Source organism: Corvus moneduloides, chromosome 1, assembly GCF_009650955.1.
Source record: "Corvus moneduloides isolate bCorMon1 chromosome 1, bCorMon1.pri, whole genome shotgun sequence".
In the NCBI taxonomy this organism is placed as follows: Eukaryota; Metazoa; Chordata; class Aves; order Passeriformes; family Corvidae; genus Corvus; species Corvus moneduloides.
The window spans coordinates 53569648-53594253 of NC_045476.1; the positions used below are offsets into that span (position 1 = coordinate 53569648).

General features: G+C 40.4%; 1 protein-coding gene across 1 annotated transcript in view; it reads left to right on the top strand.

Moving 5' to 3' along the window:
- Positions 1–24331, top strand: part of RAPGEF5 (Rap guanine nucleotide exchange factor 5) — a 160773-nt gene extending 136442 nt beyond the window's left edge. Inside the window, exons 20-26 of the mRNA XM_032109909.1 lie at positions 874–1052; positions 4321–4411; positions 7065–7115; positions 8212–8299; positions 12117–12181; positions 17165–17219; positions 20601–24331. Of these exons, the coding sequence (XP_031965800.1) occupies positions 874–1052; positions 4321–4411; positions 7065–7115; positions 8212–8299; positions 12117–12181; positions 17165–17219; positions 20601–20719 (648 nt within the window). The 3' untranslated portion in view covers positions 20720–24331. The remainder of the gene's footprint in view (positions 1–873; positions 1053–4320; positions 4412–7064; positions 7116–8211; positions 8300–12116; positions 12182–17164; positions 17220–20600) is intronic.
- The last annotated feature ends 275 nt before the right edge of the window (positions 24332–24606 follow it).

A 24606-nucleotide genomic window follows, 5' to 3' on the forward strand; every position in this document is an offset into this window, starting at 1 on the left:
CTGTGAATATGTTACATATGCAAAATGTCTTATGCACTTGATAGTGTTTTGGTAAATACAGGATTCCACAAATAGCTGTCTTTCATATCACTTTAGCCACAAAAGAATTCACTGTTTCAGCAATTTAGATGGTCACATTACTGTTCGTGTTAGGCTTCAGTGGGATGAAAAATACTGGGCAGGCTTTATTAAATGGGATAATGGTGCACTTCAACGCCCATTGGGTAGTTTTAGTGACTTTGATAGGTTCTGGTTTGAGTTGATGAGTAAAACACACAGTTAACAGCAGAAAATCTCTCTTGAAAATACCATTCACTGAAAAGCATGTTGGCTTTCAGAGAAAATGAATGTGAAATTCCCTTTCTTTTCATCAGATGCTTTCCTTTTCTTTCATTTTGGGTTCTTTTAGTCAGTTTAGACACTGTGAATTTGGAACTGGCCAAGCTTGGGGGGTTTTTTTTTGAACAGAAATCAAGACCTACACCTCTCTTGATTAAAAATTTGCTAATATAGAAACAAGTTTGAATAGAGATTTTTCGGATTCTGCAGTGGTTTGGTATGGTTACTTTTTCATACTGGAACAGAAGTGATGAAATACAGAAGTAGACTGTTTATGTCTTTTACCTGGCTATAGCCAGAAGTGGAACTGCAGGAATTCTCACAAAAAGGGCATATCTTGCAGGACTTCCAGTCCACCTGCCTTCTGTAATAAGTCTCTAGATTTTTCTGAGCTTTTGAGATTGGCTCATGGATAATGAAAAAATAACCATTTGTGACCAGACCTTGTTTCAAAACCATACTTATAAATAATTTATAGTTCATTTATATTTAAATTGTTTTCATATCCCTAATGATGTTGTCAATGTCTTCCAGCAAGAGCTGATATACTTCACGTTCAGCAGACAGGGCAGTGCTGAAAACACAGAGAATCTCAGTCTTCTGCTTCAAAGATGCAACGAGGTCCAGCTTTGGGTTGCCACCGAGATACTGCTCTGTAGCCAGCTCTGCAAACGTGTGCAGCTAGTGAAAAAGTTCATCAAGATTGCTGCCCAGTAAGTTACTAGCTTTGCAACAGAAATCCTTGAATTCACATGTTTTGTTTGGCAAAAAGTAGGTGGAGAGGCAAGGAAAGAAAATTAATTTGTCATCCTGTGTTTTGATAGTGTAGTAAGCATACCTAAATAAAATAGTCCAACAGCAGGCCCTGGTCAAAACTAGACATGGTTGAGTATATGCTGCTCAAATCTTCCCTGGCAGCTTAGCTGTTGTGTCTGCAGTGTCAGCTGCAACATCCCTGATGGTGCAGAGGTAGCTCCTTCCTTAGCTGAGATAACCTGAGCACCATTTGACAACTATTTAGGCAGCAAAACCATCACACAAGACTAGGTAAAAACCAAAACACTCTCTTATAAATTTGGAAGTCCTACCCCTAGAGAGGAACCTAACTGCAGTAAGCTGTTGCCCCATGTGATCCTCTCTGGAGTACTCTTTTACTTATAGGAGGGGTAGGTATCTTCATGTATTAGGTTTGACAGTCTACTCTTCCACTGTTACTAAATAGAACTGGCATTTGTTCTGTGCCTTGCAGAATACAAATATATACTATACACAGAGATTTCTTTTCTCTGTAATGACTCTCTGTCTTAGTAACCAAGGAAATGGAGCAATTTAAATATGTGCAGTCATCCTCCTCACCTCTCTCTCCACTTGTTGGTCTTCTGCAATATTTGAATATGCATGTTCATGGAAACTGTATAATTTGTTCCCTTCATCGACTGGGCTGATTTAATTTGCAGGGCACTTACATACAAAGGACTGTTCTCTGCTGAAGCACTGCCTTTAGAGAAATTAATTCTTCTAATCTAATCTAGTGTAACTCATAAATGTGATCTGAGGGAGTTTGTAAGTTGTGTGGTATCCAGTAATATGTTCATTTTCTGCCATATCAGTGGCCAAAAAATGGTTGGTTCTATGTGACTTGCTTGCACCACTGTAGCATTAATTTGCACCCAAGAAGAGTTTTGTGTCTGTCCCACATGAATAAGAATGTATTTGTTACCAGACTAAAGTGTTGCCCTATTTTTGTTGATTCCATTAAGTGAAAAGCCAAAGTTACGGAGACTGAATACAGTTGTCCCTAAAGAGTAGACAGGCTCTCCCAGTGCGCTGCAGAAGCTCCTGCCCTGGAGAATGTAGGTGATGAAATAAGCGAGTGTGTAGTTTCCACAGGATTTTTTTTTTTTAGTCATAAAAGCTGCTTTCTAAATGAACACACCGCTGTATCTCATCAGTTCTGGAAGAGTTGATGACCGGGGAACATTTAGGGTGGAAAGATGGTGTGCATCATTTTGTTTGAGACACAAACCAAGCAGCCCTCCTGTTTCGTTTATGACTAAGGCAGAGAGGTAGGGGACTATGAACAGCTCTGGCTGTTCCCTGTTCTCTGCTCACAGATTCAGCCAGGAATCTTTGTCTGTGATATTCCTCTGGCCAGGAAAGCACCAGGACTAAGATCTCATGTTCATCATCTGTGTGCTTTGCTGTTGAGGAACGCCTGAAGAAAATAAAAGCATTTTACACAAGAGTGTCAACACATAAAAGGGAGACAGAGTTTTTGAAAAACAAATCCATATGCTTCTGTTGATGATTAGTCTAAAAGAGGAAACAAGGGGTTCAATAAAGCAAATTAATTAGCATGTTATTAGGAATTAACATCCTGGGGAGTTAAAGAAACAAGTCAATGTAAGGTTAGAATAAATAAATTATAACAGCAGCCTTTTTGCTCCCCGGGCAAGCAATGGCTGACTGTAAGAGACATTCCTTCTCTCTACAGCTTGCTGTGAGGAATGGGCCCACCCAACAGACAGTTTATGCAGGCTGCATTGGACACCTTCCTTGTTTTGAAATGAGTTGCCTTTGGGAGCTGCCTGGCTTTAATGATAAAAAGGATCTAAGCAACAAAGTTAGGATTAACTTTAAGACAGCTGAAGTGAAGTGAGAAATACACTGTCTCAAGATAGTACACAGTGATAAGGGCAGGCTTTATAAAACTTGTAACAAGTTCTGGCCATTTTCCAGGCCAAGGCCTTGGCATGTACTTTTCCCTGGTGATAAATCCCAGTGAAGCCAGTGGATTCATTCATACTTAAAATTATCTTAAAAGAGGATTCTCACTCTCACACACAAATGCACCCATATATTTGTATGATCTTCAAAAATCTGCAAGAGACAGGGCAGTATTTTTGTTTGAAAAGAACTCAGTATTTAAGGATTTCAAGTTTCCTAATGGACTAGAAGATGAACTAGAAATAAGCATAGTGTGATTGTATATGATAAAATGTCGAAAAATAGAGGTATTGAGCAAATTCCATAAGGAGCTGTACTGGAACCAGTACTAGCTGCAACTGGTTTATAGGCCTATGTAAATTGAACACTAACCAGATTTTCAGACAATAAAAATGATGAGGGATTGCAAATGCATTGGAGAATAGATAGAAAAAAAAAAGAATTATCTAAGGAGTCTAGTGGCATGTGCAAACAACAGTAGGGTAAGATTTAATTTAGATAGATGCCAAGTAATTCAGCTACAGAATGCTAATACTGAGCTGAAGAAATAAATGCATGATTGTAAAGAACAGTGCTGTGACAGAGATCCTTGGGTGATAATAGATGACAAATTAAAAGAAAGGACAAAATGTGGTGCTGTTCCAAATAAATAATTTGCTGTTTGTTTTATGCTTGCATAAGAACTTAGAACAGTAATTATATTTCTTCTTCCCTCCCCACTGTCTCATTACTTGGGAAAGGTGTGAAGGAAAGAAGAAAACACATGAGTTAAAATAAATTACAAAGAATTCAAGGAAGGATAATAACAATATGGAAAAGCAGATTGCAGGCTGCAACCACAAAGAGAAATTGAAGGATCCTATGTTGTACAATTTACAGAAAAGATGAAAAAGGGGATGAAAATATTTATTATACAACAGAACAGAGGTCAAGGAATTATTCTGTATGGTAAAGGACGGCTGGGAGTAACTTGAACATTGAAAAGGGAAAATTACTTTTGACAGCAAAGGGAAAAAAAAAATAACCTGCCAACAACAGGGTTGATGAGACAGTAGAACGTTTTCTAAAAAACTTCTTAGAGACCCCATCACCTAGACTGCAGGTGGTTATGAGAGGACATTTAATGAGTTCATTATGTGGAAGATGATTGTATGTTAGTGCTGAGGGTTGAAATGAGACTCAGTAACCCAGGATCCCTGTGCATTCCATTTATCTCTGATTCTGAGCACAAAATATCGTATTTTTATTCCTCAGCTGTAAAGCCCAAAGAAATCTGAATTCATTCTTTGCAATTGTTATGGGTCTCAACACTGCATCTGTCAGCCGGCTGTCTCAGACCTGGGAGGTAAGACACATCTTTATATCTTTTAGATGCTGTCAAAACCATTTTGCACAAAGGTTGTATACTGGTGAATTACCTTTTCTTTCTAATTATTGGTTTTTCATGCTGAAATCAAACATGGAGGGAGTGTTGGTGGAGAAAATTCTTTGTGACCTGAAACCTTAGATACACAGCTATTAAAAAAACCCCCTAAATGTGTCCTTCCAGAGTTTTAAATAAGAACAACGTATGGAGACCTTATCCTCTTAAACCAAAATAAATTATTCTAGCATTTTAAGTAGATGTTAGAACAAAAAGTCTTACAAAGGTGGCTCCAAGGAAGCAGTTCCTTATTTTGGAATAATTAATTAAAAAGGCAAAACAACAAAGTAGAAAGAAACCTTCTCTAGTTGTCTTTCATCAGGTTTTTTTTCAGCTGCTCATCTTGAACAACAAAGTTAGGAAATGAACCATGAATAAGGAGTATACTGGAGAACAGAGATTATTTGCTGAAGAAGCTACTGGTTGCTACACAGAGCATGAGCATGTTTAAAGGAGGGTCCCACTGGGATCTGTGTTTATGTTGTGGATTTTTTGTTTCCATCCAAGTGGTGTCCATATTGAGTCATAGTACCCATAATGAGTGATAGCATCTTCAAGTTTACTGTATCTTCTGAGGAACCAAATATTGGGGAAGGAGTAATTGCACGGGTTGGGTTGAAGCCTTATCCTTCCTTCATGCCCTTAACACCACAGGTGGGCAGTACTCCAAAAGTACCAAACTGTAATACAGAGTGAGAGAGGAGAGCTGTGATCTGCCTTGGAGATACTCTTGAGCACCAGCAGCTGAGACCAAAGGGCCATTAGAGACTTACAAACCTACCTGACACTGTCCGGAGCAAAGTCTTCCCCCTTAGTTGAAACCATGCATATGGAAACATCACTCGTGTGTCTGCGGCTTTGACACACAGAGAAACGACAGTGACTGCAGGGACTTGGGCAAGGAAGAGCTGACTTAAATAAGAGATAAAGTAAAAGTTTTAGAGAAAAATACATATCTGAGGACGATGATACAGAAACCCCTTGCCGCTGGTATCTCTGAAACACCTCTCTAGGGAACATTTGCCCTGGGCTCCTCCTCAGAGTTGCCTTCATTCCATTTCTCTTGGCTTTGGTAGGAGAGTGAAAGAGACCAAGTATGGTCTCAAAGGCAATGATACAGATCTCTCCTGCACAGAGACATGCAGAACTCTGCTCTGTGCTGAGGCCTCTGGCGATCATGCACTGCTGGTGGACTTCTCTCAGGAAGAGCAGAATATGTTGCTTGTTGGAACAAAGAGTGCATCTGCATATGTACCACTGTAAATATGTCATGTTTCTGTGTATAAAATATTTATCAAGTCACATCCTTTCTTTTTTTATTTGTAAAACTTCATTGCACTGGAAGTTTCAAAAGCAGAAGGTTATTTGCATTAGTAATGTGACTTTTAGAAAGTAGAGCAATGTTTTTAAATTAATTATAATTACTTACACATGTAAATGAAACAACCTAAATTTAAGCAGCCATTTAGACACTAAATCATATTGGCTCTGCATGTGATTTCTTAAACAAGTAGTATGTTCCCAAGCATATTCTACTTTTTTTTTTCTACAGTATCCAGTGTTTTAATGAGCCTCACTTTCCCTGATTTAAGATAGAAAAAACATGCAATTGCACTTCCATGTTCAGTCATTTTAGCATTTTAATCGTACACATCCACTTAATCTAATTGTTCTAAATCTCTTTTCTCTTGGTAGTGTCACTGTGGCTGTCAGGATCTAAGGACAAAGACAAGACAGGATTTGTACTAAGAGGGGATCTCTTTTACTAGACTAACTACTATGGTTGGAAAAAATAGACAGGCTTTAAGGTCCACACACCATTCTTCAAGTCTGAAATACAAGCATGAAAATTTAAATTGCAAAACAATTGCTTTAAGTGTAGTGATGTGAATCCATTAAACCATCTGAGAGACAAAGGAAGTGGATGCTTGTGGAGTAGAGCAGGTGTTGGCAGGAAAGGCAAGACAGCAGTTTGTGTCTGGGCTCCCTTAGAAAGTGCTTTATGCACCTCTCTGTGGGATTAGGGTCAGATACCAGAGACAGAGTAGTCAGTTTATTAAGGAAATGTCTCACTTTGGCACCAGATTGTGCCAATGTTAACCCTGATCAGCACTGGCATGATGTATGAAACAGCACTGAGTGTGGCACCTGTTAATTTCTAGAACCCATGTTCAGGGAAGATTGATTACAACAAATTATTTAACCTGGATGTGATTAGTTTCTGAATTCTCGGCCTGTGTTATTGCTTCTAGCTTGATATGGATATTTAGGTAAATGCACAGTCATGGAAGCTGAGGAAGAAAATAAAACCAGCTGCTAACCAGCAGTTTCCATAAAGGAAGGATGCAGGTCCCCAAGATGAGGCTGCGGGACTCAGTGCCTTGCTGGCATTGCACTGAACATGGTCTGTAATTAGGGCTTTGGGAGCTGAGGAGCAGAGGTTAACTGCATGTTGGTGCTTTCACCAGGCACTTCACCCAGAGCAGTCTTGTGGAAAGAAATGCCTCAGCATTTTTCTGCCTAAATCAAATTCTCTCTCTTTTTTTTCTTTCCCTCTCCATTTTCCACGCTTCAGAAAATTCCTGGGAAGTTCAAGAAACTTTTCACTGAACTTGAAAGTTTGACGGTAAGTATGGTGTTGACAGCAGAAGAACATTGCTTGCTTTACCTGCCTTCCTTCTTCCTAATTTATTTGGAGTCTGCCTGTTATTGTCTGGAGCTGAACTTGTCATGTCAGATCCATGATTTGCTGCAGGCCATGTGGCTCTCCAGAGCTCCAAGATGGTCTGCAAACATGAGAAGGAAAGAGGCTGTGTTCCTGACAGAGGGAGGAAGGGCAGAGAGAGCCAAATGTACTATCGGTTCACCAGCATCAATTTGGGAGCTGTTCTTTTGCTCTGGTAGTTAATCAGCCTTTATCTGAAACAATGTGCTGCAGATCAGGGGGAAAAGAGACCAGCTCAGGTTTTAAAAAACAAATGTCAGAATCTGAGGCTTGAGGGTCTTTGTTAGCATTATCAAAGCAGAATAAACAAATGTTTCCTCTGGCTGTCATGGAAGTGGGTGCATGGTAAGATCACTGCCTGGCATGGGGAGCAGGAGATCCAGCCTTTACTGGCTGTCACGCTTCTGTACTTGGAGTTATTAATAAATGAATGTGTTTTAGTGATTCTGTCTGAGCTGGGGTACAAAAATGTTTGTTTACATTGGAAATTGAGATGACTTTCTGAATTGCCTGCACAATGCCACTGAAACCTACTGCTTTATTTTCTTTGAAAGTCTCCAGTGTGCTCCATGGATCTTAAAGCAGTTTTTGTTGGGATTTTTTTGTTGCTGTTTGGTGATGTTGGTTTTGGTTTTTTTAAAAAGAAATTAATTAGCAATATATTCTGAGACATATTTTTGCGCTATATAGTAAGAGATTTTGCTAATAGAAATTTGTGGGGAAATTACAGAGCAGTCCAAGTGAATCTATTCTGCAGCTTCGTCTCAATTTAGCACTGCTTCATCTAGAGGAACATAATTGCTTTTGTTCCTTTCACTGCTTATTTTTCCTGTTCAGTTTGGCATGTCAGCTAGCTTAGAAAACCTTTAGCTACCTTGTATCCCAAAGAAACCTTTTATATATAAATCATGTTCAGATCATAAGTCTGTAATGGATTTAGAATTGCTCTTTTTATAGCCTATTGATTTTTCTGTCTATTACTCAAATTGTTTTGTAGGATCCTTCTCTGAATCACAAAGCTTACAGAGATGCATTCAAGAAAATGAAATCTCCGAAAATCCCCTTCATGCCCTTACTTCTGAAAGGTAACGTTAAAGCTTGGCTGCTCTTCACTGTTGTTAATTAAAATAAGTGTAAGGTGATTTTTCCTTCAGGTGCTCTTAAAATGAGTATGTGACAGATACAATGGTATTTACAAGACAGTACTTGGTCTGGATAATAAACAACTTCCTTTTAAGACAGGGGGAAGATGCCAATTTTCACACAGGTTTTAAAACTTCATACTGTCCTGTCAGGTATGGATAGAGCTGTGATAGAGCTTTTGCTTTGACCACATCCTCTTCAGTACAGAAGTGTGACCCTGCAAGCCCCTGAACCAGTGGCCATGGCCATACTGCTGCTCTGAGATGCCTGTTGGGAGATGCCTCCCTGCTTTGCTGGGATGAACCTCCCTGGTGCCACCCTGAAAGCAGAACCTGCCCTGTCTCTCTGTCCTGAGAGGAGGGGATTTCCAGGTCTCTTATAAGTCTGAGAGAGATAAAATCTTACTATCTAAAATAATTTTTAAAAAATCTCTTAAAGTACAACTACTTGCTAATGCAGTGAGCTGGGCAGCTAATTAAGTGGCAAGTATTTCAAATATTGCATTGTCTTGAAGTCATTAATTATTAATTGCCTAGTCTTTGAACATGGCAAATTCGTTTGTTTATTCCTGTATTCTGAAAGTGTTCTCTTTAGGCTGTTTATTCCAACCTGCTGCTGCTGCTGTGAAATGTTTGAAGGCAGTTCTCCAGATCAGTTGGTGACAGTTTGGGAGCCACCAGACACTTCCCCTCTTTGCATACATCAAAGGAGTTTGCATTAATTCAGATGGATACAATTATCAAGGCTTCAAAATCAATATTTTTAAAGTGTTCTGGAGCATGTCGTGCCTGCAAACAAAGGCAGCAAACATAAGTCACTTGTAGCAATGATGTTTGCACAGCACTACAATGTGGTGTATAAGAACATGCACCTAGACAGCATTTGTGTCTTTAACTTGTACTGGAGATAGCAAGAAGACTTTGAAATTAATGCAGTAATGTCCTTCAGTACTGTGGTCCATAAAGAGATGTTGCCAAGGTTGATAATTCCAAAAGTATTTCATGGTGCGAAGGAATTTATTCCATAACAGGCATATTTGTATTAAAGTCATTTCCAAGACCAGTAAAATAGGCATGGGTAGCATAGAAATCATTAATAACTCAGCAAATTGCTGTATTTCATCACAATAGGAACAAAAGCAGTTTCAATTAAAAAAATGAAAATTCTTAAATTATGAAAAATAACTTCAGAGTGTCCTTTTAAAAGTTAATTAAATTTAAATGCAGAGCTCTCAGCACACAGGCACAGCTTTTGAAAATCAGGCAGATTTTTCAAATGTGTAATAAAATACTGTGATATACCCTTATAACCTAGTTCAGATGCAATTTTCTGCTCCACTGAATTTATCTAGACTGTTAGTTGTTGGCTGCAAAGCAAATTTCTGTTCCTTCTGCCCTCAGAGATATACACATTGCTGTCAATGACTTAAAAAGCTGTGTGGAAATTTCTGCATCCAGTATAGGTTTTTCATTAGAAGTGATGGACAGTTTTTAACTGCATTGATACAGACACAAGTACTGCCTGTGTCCTGAAGTCGTGTCCTTTCTGTGTCCCTTTCCCTGGGTGCCCCAAAGCAGCCCAGCAGAGGAGGTGTAAAGGGTCCTGCTCCCTCCTTTCCCTCTGGTTTTTAGGATGCATCCCAGGGTTAGGAGAGGTGCTGGAGGTATCAGCAGCATATGCTGTGCTTTCTGCGTGTCCAGGCTGGCATCCTGCCTGCCGCAGCCCAGCCATCCTAGGGGCACAGCAGCTCTCCATCACCCCCCCATAAGAGTCCCAGCCCCGGGTTTCCTCCCGGCATTTGAAGCCGTTTAGCATTTCAATTCCAAGCAATTACAAAATGCCCCTCAGGCACAGAGCGAGCCTTTGAAACCCAAGGAAATAAATCAGGTTGGCTGTTTTGAGGGAGTGTGAAGGTGGAGGCGGATGGGGGTGGGGGTGTGTGGGACAAAACATCTCTGCAGGTTTCCAGTCCTAAAATCCCCCTAAACCATGGGGTCCATGTGAGTATCAGAGGGAGTCCTAGAGGTGAGCACAGGAGAAATGCTGAGGTGCACAGTTGGACTGGTGGGCTGGAGGCTGGCACCTCTGCTGAGAGGGAGACTTGTCCTGTTTACTGTGTGCCATTCTCCTGCTGGCATACACAGCTGTGACCTTTAAGGAGTAAAGGTGTTGGAGTGCCATCTCATTCTGTTAACGTTTTCTCCTCATGGATCTCCTGGGTACCCTCATATCCAGGAGAGAGCTGATGGGGGCATGGTCATGGTGCTCCTCCCAGTATTTTCAGTAACCTGGAGGGTGCACTATTGAAGTCAGAGCTTCCACTACCACAGGGAATCTATTCATATTCTTCGTACTTCATGTCCAAGATAGGTCTCACTTCTGACCTAATACTGAATCACCCTAAACTGGGCCAGGAGACACTTCAGAGACAGAGTCAGAGAAGTAGGTATTTGCTTTATTCAGCGTCAGGTGTGGGGGATCTCTCCTCCTAACACACACACACAGAGCACTCCATACAGTCCAGTATTACGTGTAAAATTTATGAATATTCATCACATTCCTTGGGATAGGAGTGGTTATATAAATTAGTTCTTGGAAGTCATTAGTATCATTAGCATATGTGTCACACATGCATGGTGTGTCCTGGTGGTCGAACTGAGGAAGGCTCCTCTTCTTCCTCGGGGTCTTTCTGATGAAGGCTAGCAGTCTTCATCACAGTGCACTTTTCACCTTTCTTTCCGGAGCACGCGCAGTCCTTTGTGGGGTGACCCAGCAGTTTCTGTTGGTTTCAAGTAAATCCTTGTTCCTCTTATCTTGGCAAGATTAAGGTGAATCCTGCTTCTTAGGTTTTGTGATCAACATTTGCTGTCTCCCAATAGTTAACTGTGCTTACATGAGTTAACTATTGATCAATTTTATCAATATGCAAAAAAAATCCCAGAGCAAATGGCTTTGAGCTACTGTTTTAATTGTAATCTTAACTTGGCAACATTTTTTTTGCCTGATATTCCCTCCCTCCAGTTCATTACACTGTGTTCAGTTCTCTTCCTGGAGCCAAATATAGACCTTTCCCTTTTCCTCTGACCTTTTTGTTGCCTTTGGAAACTCCCTCCGACAACACTGCATAAAAGTGTTTTTCCCTAGCCATGATGCTTATTTCAAAGCTTTCAAACTGACTTTGGTCAGTCTCGTGTTTAACCTCTCTGGCTATCCACTGCTGTAGCCCATGTCTTTGGGAGGACTTCAGAGCCATTGTGTCCTACAGAGGGAGATGAAGGGGTGCCAGAGCCAGCTCCAGCATCTGGTAGCTCTGCCCCTGTGGAGCTCTGGGCTCAGGGACAGACGTGTCCCAGCCTGGGCACAGCCATGGGCAGAATGTCTGGATTGGTGCTGCAGGGAGAGCAGGTATGACATGCAGGGCCATCCCTCTGGATTCCCTGCCCTACTCCCAGCCATCCTCTGTATATTATGCATCCCAGAAGTAGCACAGACCAGGTTTAATAAGAAATCCTTGCTCCCATTTGAAAACACTCTCCTTAACCATCTGTAAATATTGTTGTTATCTAATAATCTCTGCATGTCATCATTAGGCCAGGCTTTTGTTTCATTGTTACAAGGTATTGTGTCAATCCTTAATGAAATGCTTTCCTTTTTCCTTTTTTTTTTTTTTTTTTGGTTGCTGTTTAGTAATTTTATTTATTTGCATTAAAACACAAAGTTGTGAATAGTAATTGTTTTTCTTTTTTTTTTTCTTTCCAGATGTAACATTCATCCATGAAGGAAATAAAACATTTCTGGATAACCTTGTTAATTTTGAAAAGCTGGTAAGCTAATTTTGTCCTTCCTGTTTTTCAAAACATTCATGTTCTCTTCTTCCCTTTGCCTTCCTTAACTTGTAAGACTAAAACTTTCTTCTGGCTGAACCAGGAAGAAATAATTGGGGGTAAAAAAGAGCAAGCAGGATAAAATAGCCAAGTCACTCTCCCCTGCCCTTTTCCTCTGCTCCTCTCTCTTCTCATTCTTTCCTCCTCTACTTCTGTGTAAAATGGCTAAACCAGTAATGGCCATCATCACTGCCACACAGTCCACTCTTCATTTATGTCCAGTGAGACCAATTCCTTTGTACCACCTTGTGGGCTGTTTTTTATGACTTAAGTTCTCCTGCTTCAGCTTTCTCTGAATTATGTTCCCCTTTTTTTTTTTCCTCAAGGCTTCTCTTCTTTATCACTTAAGGAAAGATTCCTCTAGTTTATCACCTGCCGGTGGTATTGTAATTTTGGGGATCTTAAATGAAAGTGAAACTTTTTGATCTAGGTTAAATGAGAAAGAAAATAATGCCTAAAATATGGATTAAATTGACTGTACATATCACTATTGTAGCTTTTATGCATAAGGACACTTGATGATGTATTTTCAGCCACATTCACTGTAGATGTCATATGACATCTACTCTGGCATGATATTACTGAGAGAAGTTTGAGTTGCCTAATTTGCATTGGCTTTTGGTGGTTTGGTTTTTATTGTTGTTGGTTGGTTGGTTGGTTTGATTTTGTGTTTATTTTTGATAACATTTTCATGAGGTCACTTGGTGTGTTCAACCTGGAGGAGACCTCATTGCAGTTACAACTTGCTCTTGAGGTGAAGAGGAAGGGCAGGCACTGATCTCTTCTGTGTGGTGATCAATGATAGGACCTGAGGGAATGGCCTGACGTTGTGTCAGGGGAGGTTTAGGTTTAGGTATCAGGAAAAGGTTCTTCACCAGAGGGTGGTTGGGCAGTGGAACAGGCTCCCCAGGGCAGTGGTCACAGCACCAGCCTGACAGAGTTCAAGAAGTGTTTGGACAATGCTCTCAGGCACATGGTGTGACTCTTGGGGATGGTGCTGTGCAGGACCAGGAACTGGACTCGATGATCCTTGTGGGTGCCTTCCAGCTTGGCTTATTCTGTGATTCAATGGCACTGAAAGGTGAAGTCTATATATCTGAACAGTGGTGGAGTAGAGAAACCTGGATTTTTTTTTGTTGGCCTGTAGTATTTGACCAAGAAACCAAAATGTTCTTTGCAATTGCTCCAGGTGTGCCATGGGATTGTTAGTCCAGATGGCTGTGGTTGGTGAATTGTGCCCAAGTATTTTCTCCATGTGTTTACACTTGTTTGGGAATGAACACACCACCATGGAGTTACTCATGAACCAGATGTTGAACTTATTTTCACATTTTATCATAATGTATGTTGTCTTTCAACTTGCAAGCAGACGTAGACTCTGACTTTTGAACCTGAGCTCCTTTTTTTCCTGTTTTCTATTTGACTTCTGTACCTTTTATTGTTGCAGAGTTTACAAGAACACTGATTTGCATTTAATGAAAGATTTTCTTGTCCCAAGTCCATTAACTCTTTGACCTTTAGGTGTCTGCATAAAACTCATTAGCATGTTCTTCTTCATTGCCCCTTGGAAGTACATCCAATTAACATGTAAATTAAACTAGCCCTTGATGTACCATAATTGTTACTAAAATCCCCCCACTGGCCAATATATTTATTTAGTGAATATATAGGATCTAATTCTTGTCCAGTCTTAGCAGTGTTCATTTGTTTGTTTGTTGTGTAATCATGTATATGTTTAATGTATGCTGGGCTTCCTGGGTAAGAATCCCTTTCCTTTCTGTCTCCGTTGTGTCTCCAGAGGCAGGGGAGCTTTGCTGATTGACTTCAGTGAGCTGGGATCTCACCTTTTCCATTCAAATGGATAATGGGCATTTTAAATGGCAGGGGCGGAGAGGCTGAGGTGATGGTTGTGGGGTGAGGGTTGTTCAGATTGACACTTCCTCCAAATTATCATTCAGATCACAGCTCTCAGAAACATGCTGTCTCATGCAGCCCTGTACATGTGAATGCAGACAATAGTGCAAGCTTAGGAAGTGGGGGCTTAGGAGAGATTTAAATACCAGTGTAGTGGAAACTCAGGCTGCACACTGGTATTACACTGGCTCAGTTGGACCTTAAGGGATTTAGTCAATGGCCATGAGCTAACAAGATGCATCACATGTGATCACGTATTCATCAGTCCACGTTTCTTTTCTAATTATAAGGGCTTTGTCCCAAAGAACAATGTCCTTCTTGGTGTTCTGTATGGAACACTGAAGTGCTCAGCACTTCTTGGCCTTTGCTGAGAAAAATTAGGATTGACATTGACTCCTGCTCAATTTGGATCAAGCCACTGAACCTCACCTGCAAATTTGCTGTTGCAGAAAAAGAAGAAAAGAATTATTCTACCATAGCAGATTACTGCTTTGGGGAAGGAACTTACTTGCTGTCATAAATGAGTAGAATTTCCACTCATGAATTTCAAAGCAAAGATGGTTTCTTGTGTCTCCGTCTGGATCAGTATTTTGAAATATTTCATTTCTGCATTAAACATCTCAGCTGAAGGAGGGCTTGTCAGTTTGAACCATTAACTTTTCCAGCTATATTAGTTGGTTTAATAAAAGATCTTCTTTCTCCCTACAGTCCCTGCTTCTTTTATATTCTTAGACCTCAGCAATCCTACCATGACTGAATTTGATTTGACATGACATGATTGCAGTGGATACTAAGTTAATTCAAAATGTAAATAAGGAAATTTGCGAAGAGAAGAAAAAGAAGTGATCTTTTGTCTCAGGAATGTTACCTAGCTTTAGCAAAGGTGAAGGAGTTGCAGTGGTTTATTTAACTGCATTTTGGGTAAAGTCTAGTCTATAATAGTGTTAGATCAATATTTAGTACTATACCTACTTCTTCAACTAAATCTGAAGGAATAAATGAAGATATACATGGTCACATCTCAAGGTATTTCCGTGGTATTTTCTGAGCTGCTTCATTGAAATGTGGCTTCTTCAGGTTTTTCTCTCCAGCCATCAGATATGTCTTAGCAATGACAGGTCTTAGCCGCACTCCAGCAAACTCTGTTACAGGTCAGTGGCCATTACCATTTTCAATAACACCTGCTCACCTAGAGCCTTCAGCTGTAAGGACTGTGTACCTGCAGCTGTAGGTTCTCAACCCCAAATATCTGTTCAACCCCAAGCCTGAGGCTTTGCTTTCCTCAGTGAACAAAGAGTGCTAATGATCCTGGGTAGCTGGTAGGCTGAAAAGCCACAGGAAATGTGTGTGTTACTCATCACGCTAACAAGTGTGCAAGCACCTCTTTAAGCAGTCAGGAGATAGCATTTGCTTTGCAGGTACATTGGCTGACTTTCTGCATTACTTTTGGATCCCTGAGAGTTGTAACCAGAGAGAAATGCCTGATAGGATACTAAAGCCAGAGGATTTGGGATTCTGCTTTAAATGTTACACAGAGGTTCTTCCCTTACCAGAGCATCGCCAGAAGCCAGTCTTGGGATGGACCCTCACAGTGACTGACTACAAAGGAGAGACAGCAAAGCGTTAGTTTGTGCGATAGTTGGGTCTCTCTGACTTCTAAAATCCAAATGCAAAGGGTGTTGGCTGGAAAACATCACAGTAGCAGCACTGGTGGAAGTTGTAGTACTGCCAGTACTCACATTATTGATCGTGAAATCTAGATCATGTCATTAGAACTTCATTATAATCAGTGCAAAGACATCAGCAAAAGAGATTGTGTAATTTCATGGCAAATGAAGCACAGCAGGTAATGAGAAAAATTATTTTGATTTACTGATGAAAGAAATATGAAGTTTCCATTAAACATGCTCTTGTGATAAGCTTTTCTGTGGAGGAATGTTGTAAGCCACTCCCAGGATGCTGAGAGATGAGCTTTTCTGCATCATCCTGGTCTTAAATATACTCTGCTCAAGACAGTTAACCTTTCCACCTCTGATAATTTTTGAAGGAGATGTGAAAGAATCATCAGCTGTTTGCATGAGCTGTCACATCATTCCTGTTAACTGCAATTTGCTTCCGTTACTTACAAGATTTGGGGAGGAATTGCCTCAGAAAAAGTCAAATTTTGAAAGAGTAGTGGCTTAAGAACTCTATGGGTAGTATCTAGTGAAATAAGTTCCCTCTACTGATTTGTAGTGAATAATCCCAATTTTTGTAAATGGACGACCTGAGCCTGAATGAGAAAATTAATTTAAACCTTTTGTTTCCTCTGCTTTATATAAGTGAACATCCAGTATCCCTGTAAGCACCAGTTTTTGTTAAAATACCCTACCTACAGGACAGTTTTACTTGGTACATACCTGTGGAGAAGTCAGGGTGCTTGCTCTGCAGCATTTAGATTATGGGCTCCTTTTTTTTGTGCTGGTTAGGCTGCAGAGAACTGCCTAGCTGATACTGGTGCCTGAGTGTGGTAGGCATTACACAAATATGCGCTAAGGGGTGTAGGCTGTGCCACAAAGAGGCTTACAGTCCAATTATACAACCTGTGGAGACAGAAGGAGAGGCTGCAGACTACACAATACCTTAGGTAATGCACTAAAGCTGGGATTGAACTCCAAAGCATTCACCCAAGCCACAGGACTTCCTTGCTGTAGGCTTTCAGTTTAATAAAAGTCACTGGAACCAAAATGAGCAATTGTTTGGTTATTTTTCATTACCACTTTCCATTGAGTTCCTAGGGAGTTGTTCTCATTTAATCTGTGTGATATCAATAAGACATCTAGACTAACCCTGTTTCATCAAATGGTATCACTAAGATAAAGAGCAAAGTTTCTCCTGCTGTCTTCATTTTCTACCTTACCACAGTTGCTTTTTGCTGTACAGTGTAGGGCAAGGAGATTTTTCAGGCTTTTCTAATGATAGAATCTGTCTCAGTTCTTTGCACTGATGTTTTTCATTTTGTCTTTGCAGCACATGATTGCAGATACTGTTCGGTCATTGAGACATTGCAGAAATAACCAATTTGGTGAGTAGACAAAATTTCTGACTTATTTTGCCTTTGTACATCCTTGAGGGTTTGTTGGGTTTTTGTTTTGGTTTTTTTCCCTGTTTTCTTTCCAGTTGCTCAGGTTTACTACAGCAGCAGAATGTGGTCAAAAATTATTTTACCGAAGGGCAAGAGAGGGCATCATTATTGGAAGTTCAACATAGCCAAAACTGCAGTTGGAGGAAGCTTTAGTTTACAAAATGTTTCTTGGAACAGCTTCCAAATTTTAATAAATTACTTTCCTGCAAAAATTGCCATCTCTTCAAAACCCTATGTAAGATCTGTGCCAGCTGCATTCAGTGATGGAGGCCTCTGGTATATGCTGCTGTTCCTGCCTTTCCGAGCTATAACCGAGTTAGCTCAGTCTCCTGCCAGTCTGAGTGTTTTGGTAAGGAATTCACAGCTGCCTTGGCTTCCAGTAGCTGAAAGATGGTACTCATCCCCACAGCTTTTCACTCAGCTCTTCACCAAGAGCAATTGTTTGCTTATTTGGGGTTCTTAAGGACATTTCACGAAACTGTAGGAGTCTTGAAGGTATGAAGATCCTGTGGGTTTCATGAAAGTGGTTGAGTAGGAAGAAATGAGGGGGTTATTTCCTCTTCTAGGGGAGGCTGCAAATATAGCCATGCCTGCTTTAGATACAGGAGGATCTATGCTGAAGGCAATGATCGCGAGTGCCTCAGCTGCACAGAGGACTTCTTTTTGTTTGCTTTTTAAAATTTTTGTTGTTGTTGTTTCCGCCTTATTAGCCACCAGAGAATCCAACCCTAAGGGACCATGCCAGAAAACTTCAGCTGTCTTTGTTCTGCTGCTTACAGAGGAGAAACCTTGTTTTTCTCCTTCTCAGTGTTCTTATTCTCTGCAGAGATGTTAGATACAGGAAGGGGACACAAGAACTACTTTAGGAAGCAGTCAGTTTTTAAGCCAAACCCACTAAACATGTCGTTTATTGAGGCCACTAAAACCTCTTTTTCAAAGAGAAGTTCAGAACTGTGCTGCAGCCTTGGGGGAAACAGACTTGAATAATATCTTTTTCCCACTGATTTTTCAGCAGCTGTCAGCATTGAATCCAACAAAAAGAATATTAATAGTAAATTTGATTATAAATACAGGTACCTTGGAGAATAATAGGTACTTTTAAGAGTTCTGTTAAACATTTGTTCTGTAGAATTACCACATGTACATACAGTATTACTTTTAAACAAAGACTGCTCAGTATTATGGTTCTTGAGTAAGTCAAATACATATATATAAATGTATGTAAATGTATGTAAGAGAGGAAGAAGGGAGAAAGGAGCAAGATGTGCCTTTTTAAAATTTCAGATACTGAAGGAAATACTGATTAATCTAAACCATGCCTCTGTAAGTTAAAATGTCTCCTATTTGACATTAGGAAAAGTAGCACTGGTTCCTTTCAGTGAGATGAGGGTTTTTTGCATCTTCCCTGAACAACTTTCATCTCGTTTTTGCCTTTTTATTTTTCCAAGTGATTTTGTAAGTCTTGCAGCATAAATCCAAGGTTAATACCTGAGATTTATTGTATAATCTGGTAGTTTGAAGTAGGCAATTGTTATTTTGTTTTACCATACACTGATTTATTGTGAAGCTGGCATTTAAAAAGCAACTTATACTGACATCCCTGTAGGCACTTTTTTTTCCTAAAATTCGTTTAGGCATGAAATGAATTCACTGAATATTTATTGAGACTTTATGGACAGTTTCCTTTTTTAGTGGGCTTATTTTGCTCTCAGGAATGTGAATCTTTCTACTGCATCAATTCCCAGATTGGCCTAAGAGCAGCAGGCATCTCACTGTAGGAAGGAATTCAAACAAAACTAAGCAAGGAATATTATTATTGTTTATGAACTGTATCATGTGTATTAAGCTTGCAGGCCAAAGTGTTTCTGGGTTAGAAACTGGTTAGCTTCCAAGTAAGACTGAAATGCCTTTTTAATGGAAATAACATTTATATCCTAAATCCTGAAAACAAATAATAGCATTTCCAAAGCGAGGAAAAGCAGCCTGAGAAAATAACATAATTCAAGCTTTTGTCATTTGAGGTGTTAATGAGAAATACAAATGTTTTTCAGTACATTCAGCACAGCTGCTGGGATCCTATTCCCTCAGAACAAAAAGGTCAGCTCTGTATCCTGGCACAAATTTATCACATTATCCTGTTCTCTCCAACATTGCTCAAGTTAGATGGCTGCTGTGCAAGAGCTCTTTAAAACAGCTGCCCAGGAGCCCCTTAGCAACCACATGCAGAACTGGCTGCATTCACATCCCATGTTACCCACACAGCATCATGCAGCAGTCTTCAGAAACAAGTGGGATTGGTGATTCCTGGAAACTTTCTTGTATAGCTGGAGAGTGTGGAGAAAAGGATGATAATGAAACAAAGGAGAGGGAAAAAGTGTGTGAGTTAAGCTGATTGATTCAGGCAATTTTGAAGGGTTTTCTTTTTCAATTTATGGTGATATTATTAAAAAGTCCTTGAGGACATGGACATGAATTGAGCTTTCCAACCTTTGCTTGTTTGCCATCAGTCAGCAATGTTGCTTTCTCTGCCTGTCTTGATGGGTCTTGGGCTTGGCTTTCTTTTTTCAATTTCTGCTAGTACCAGCCACGCTGGAGGGTTTCACAGGCAGCGAGTTCCCACAAGCCCATTTTGAGCATAAATCTTGTAACAGAGAACAACTGCTATTCAGGCCACCCTTCAGTTTGCCTGTTACGCAGCTAATTCCTCTTGCTGCGTAAACTCCCATGAAATGACAGCATGACTCCTGTCTCTGTTACTAGATCAGAAATCAAAAGCATAACAGATCAAAATGCAGGGGCCTGTCAGAGCAGCTTTGAAGAGCTTTTGTATCCATCTGCTGCGCTGTCACCTTTCACCGGCTCTGAAGACAATCATCCAGGGCCTGCTGTCTTGTGGACTTGTGTTAAAATTCTTAAAAAGTTGCAGGCTGGGTTGCCCACCCCTGCTTAAGGTCCCACTGTGCTGCCAGAGCAGCACAAAGGAAACCTTGAACCACCCTTACAGGGGATGGACTGCCTGTACTGCCAGCAGAAGTAAATCTTCCTCTTCCCAAGAGTCAGCTTCTTGCTGTCCTCATGTCCCCCTCCTTTTATGCATGCTGGCTGCCCAGAATTGCCTATTTCTTTTTTTCTTCTCCCCTTTTCTCTATCTAGCTGTTACCTCATGCATTGCACTTAAACAGCAAGTCCTTTGGATTACTGGCTGTCTTTTCTGTGGCTGTCTAGCACCTGACAGGTGGCACAGCAGTGACTCTGTGACATAGGACAGAGAAGCAGGCAAGGCACAGCTTTCTGATCCATCCCCTTTCTCCTGTCTTGCAGGCAATGAAGTTCCTTCGAAAGAGCATCACGAGCTGAAGCCATACGTCCACCACCTGCATGTCATCGACAACCAGCAAGCTCTGTTTGAGCTCTCTCACAGGATAGAGCCGCGAGTGTGAGCCTACACAGCTTCATATAACCTTGTAACTGCAGCACTTTGAATTAAGTGAATGTTTATGCCAAGCATGTTGCTTCCCTATATGAGAACAGTTTACTGAGTTTTATCAGTAGCTCACACAACATGCACAGGAAAATCAGGCAAGAGCCAGCAAAGGAGCTGCTCACAGAGTTGCAGGGCAAGCTTGGTGCCATTCCTGCTGGTCACTGGGACCTGAGGGAGTGGAGCAGTTTCCTTTGAGCTCAGGAGCTTGGTTTCTCTGAAAATATTGTTTGGTCCAGTGTAGCTTTCAATGCAGATTCTGCCAGTATTAGAAAGAAAGGAATCATCATGTCACAGCAACAAAACATTTCAGCAAGCAACATGCCGCAAGGGGGTTGATTCCCAGTTCACCACAGTATGTACCTCACTAATTCAAGGCTGCCAAAGTATTATTGCCAAAAATAATGTGCAATCTGTGCAGCTGCCATGAGTCCAATAGAGCATCATATTTGAGATGTGCGAGCAACCTAGAACGGGAATATAACAACCAGATGAAACTCGAGTGTGTTGTGATGTGGAGGTCAGCAGTAAACCGTTCACTCTGTTATGGCTCCTTTAAGAATATGCTTTATAAAACACACTGTAAGAGCCAATCCACTTCTGTTGCAATTTATGGACACAATTGTTTGTATACTGAAAACATGCTATTTTCTTCCTTTTCAGTTATCTCAGATTTAGCACTGGCTCCTGCAGTTAATGTGTTATAAATTACTATAGCAGGAGTTTTGTTTTCTGTTTGGATTACAGCCTCCTTGGTATCTATTCAGAGGCAAATGCCTAGATCCATCTGCATTTCTAATTCCCCCCACTGGAAATACCATTTCACCAAGTAAAACTCACCTAACTTGCACATGCTTCTAGTTTTTAAAGAACAGAAGGGTGCACCTTACAGAGTACCAGTGTAATTACCTGCATACACACCAGGCTCTCACCATCAGGATCCCTTTACTGCTTTTGTCCCTTTCACAGTCCTTCCCTAGACAATTCTCATGCAGCTAAAAGTACTGCACCTGGACCTGTACTGAGGCAGCATTTCTAAAGTCTTGTCTAAGCTGACCTACATCTCGAGCACCACCATCACCTGGTTTCCAGTGCTAAGAAGTTGCCCTGGAATGATCTAGTGAATGCCTCAGGCAACGTGCAGAGTGCTCTTTGGCCTGTGTTTGTGCACTGACTCATGGTGATGGTCCCTTTGCAGAGCAGGGAGGATACATTGCATTGCTTGCCCATCTCTGTTGTATGTTTTCCACATGAGGAAGACCTCCAAGAAAATGCTCTTTTACTAAAATGTGGGAATACTGAAGTAGCATGCTCTTCATCATCCTGTTATCTCTGGTTTAAAGGGATTAAAAAAAAAAAAACAGCTTTAACAAGTAGTCTGTGGGGGAATCTGTAGAATGCATTCAGTTTTCCCATCTGTGAAATATTGTATAGATCTATTGTAAAGGAAACAGATGTTTCAGAAATGTATTTGCTTGTACTTTGTTATTATCAAATACTATATGTTTGGTTTTTTTTTTTTTAAGAAAAAAAAATCTTCTTTTTACCCAGTAAAAAGAAAAAAAAATAAACTCTTGCTGGCCATGGAGTAAAAATTTCCTATGTTCTTCTGTAGATGTGACTGCACATATTGTAAATAACTCTTTTGTGCAAACAGACCAAAACTGTTCAAATGAAGTTACTAGCTGTGGTGGGCTCCTTTTTGCAGTGTAAGAAAAAAAAACGGATACAATTTGTTGCTTGTGTTTTTGCAGTTCTTCCTAGGGCTACTGCACTTGGAATTCCCACCCTAGCTGAATTACCTGGATGGTTTCCTGGGTTTTGAGCTCCCTCTTGTGAATTTTTTTTTTTACTGTGGCATTATTTTTAGGAGCCTGTATGTAGACCAGCCTGCATGCTTCAGCTCGTGTGGTGTAACACTCTAGTCTACAAAGTTGTTCTGGAAATCTGTGGGAGAGGAAACATTCAAAGGCATTCAGGGTGAGAAGGTGGGGCTGTTTGTGATTTCACTGCATTTGGCTCTGTGATAGTTTTGGTAGCTACTGTGGATGAAGCAGCAGCTCTGTTGGAGAAGAATAAAAGACAAGGAAATGAAAGAAGGGAAAAAAAAAAGAAGAAGAAAGATGACTCTGTGCTGAGGCTTTGATTTGAAAGCCTGATAGAACTATGTGGAATACTCCTCACTCTGCCAACTGACAATGAAGTAAAGGGATGAGTTAACTAATACTAATAGGCTTCGAGGCAGCTGAGGTGTTGGCTTTCTGCACCACTGTAATTTCACACTAAATCAGGTGTTGTCTACCCCTTGAAGCTGGCATAAAATCAGTCTGAAGGCACACAGCCAAGCATTAACCTTGTTATCTGTGCTGTGACTAATTAGACAACTAGTCACAGATTTACAGACTAGTTTTTATAGTGACATGTATAACTTGGATTTAAGTTTCAGGTGGGAGGGTCCAACATGGCTGCATCAGTTTAATGTTGAAAATAGGGCCTTAGACCTGTTACTATAAAGGAAAAGTAAATAGCCCAAACCTGTAGCTAATATGCCTAATTTTAAAAAAGGCCCTTCAGAGTCTTCATTCCACAGGTGAAGTATTGCAGAGCTTTGCTGCAGACTGGCAAGCAGTTTGAAGGTGTGGAGGTTGTGAGAAGAAGTAAAAATAAACCCTGTGTTAGGGAAGGGCAACACTATACAGCCTTCTGCCAGGGTCCAGCACTGGTGATATCGTGTGATTTTTTTACATCCTTCAATAGTGCAGTGAGGTTACATGGTATAAAATCTATAAATCTTGTAAATTCCACTTACTGCAATCACACCTGGGGTTAAATACTCTGCATACTCTTTTATTTTAGTACCTAGGAGGAGTAATTAGACAGAACAAAGGAAGGAGCTGTGTCACTTTATACCTCTTTGATGTGGGATTTTGTGGCAACAAATTTAGGTGTTTCTCTGACACAGCTTTTTGATTCCAGCATCATCTTGGATAGCAATAAATTTCATTTGCATAGCAGTGGCAAAAGAAAGGGTGTTATCAGAAATAAGATGTGTGCTGCTGTAAAATTACAAAGAAAGATGTAAATACTAAACATTTTAGCAGAGTAATATTTATTTGCATAGCCTATTTATTGTCATCTTATACACTGTTAAACACTGGGTGAAGTAAATGAGCTGAGGTAAGAACACCTGCCTGTTCTCTCTTGAGTGCCATAATGGTGTCAGCTTGCATTAAAAGTAATAAAATAGAAACCCCCAAATCAAGGTATTTACCTAACTTCTCAGGGACTACAGCTAGTAGTTATCCACCATCATGAGACCTGGTATGTATGAAATAATCTGATTTACCAGAATCAATGTTGCCAATGTTTTCCTTTGCATATTTCATGCTTGTTTGCCTCTGTACATATTATTGTGTTGTGTATTTATGAGAGCTAGTAAGCAATAATTTATATGTCAAAATGGCCAAGCAATACAAGGTTAAAACTTGTAGAAGCAACTGTTACGTTTATCTTGCATTTTCCAGTGTTTTTTAATATTGCTTTTCAAAATATAAAAACTACCTTAATGAAATCTGGTTTCTGTGCCTTTATGCCTATCACACGTACTTATTGTTCCTATATGGAATATTTTACTACCAGTCATTCAGTTCCACAGACCCTCACTGCATTTGTGAGATGGATGCAGACTCACACAGAGGCTCACAAGCCTGACCCCTTTCAGAGCTGCTCATCTGTCTCAGGTCAGTGGGATGTGCTGGTACCAATGTTTCAAAGCACGAATAATGTTAATGGGGCCTCAGCTGTGCCCTGTCATCACAGCACAGCCAAAGAGGGGCCTCGAGCTAC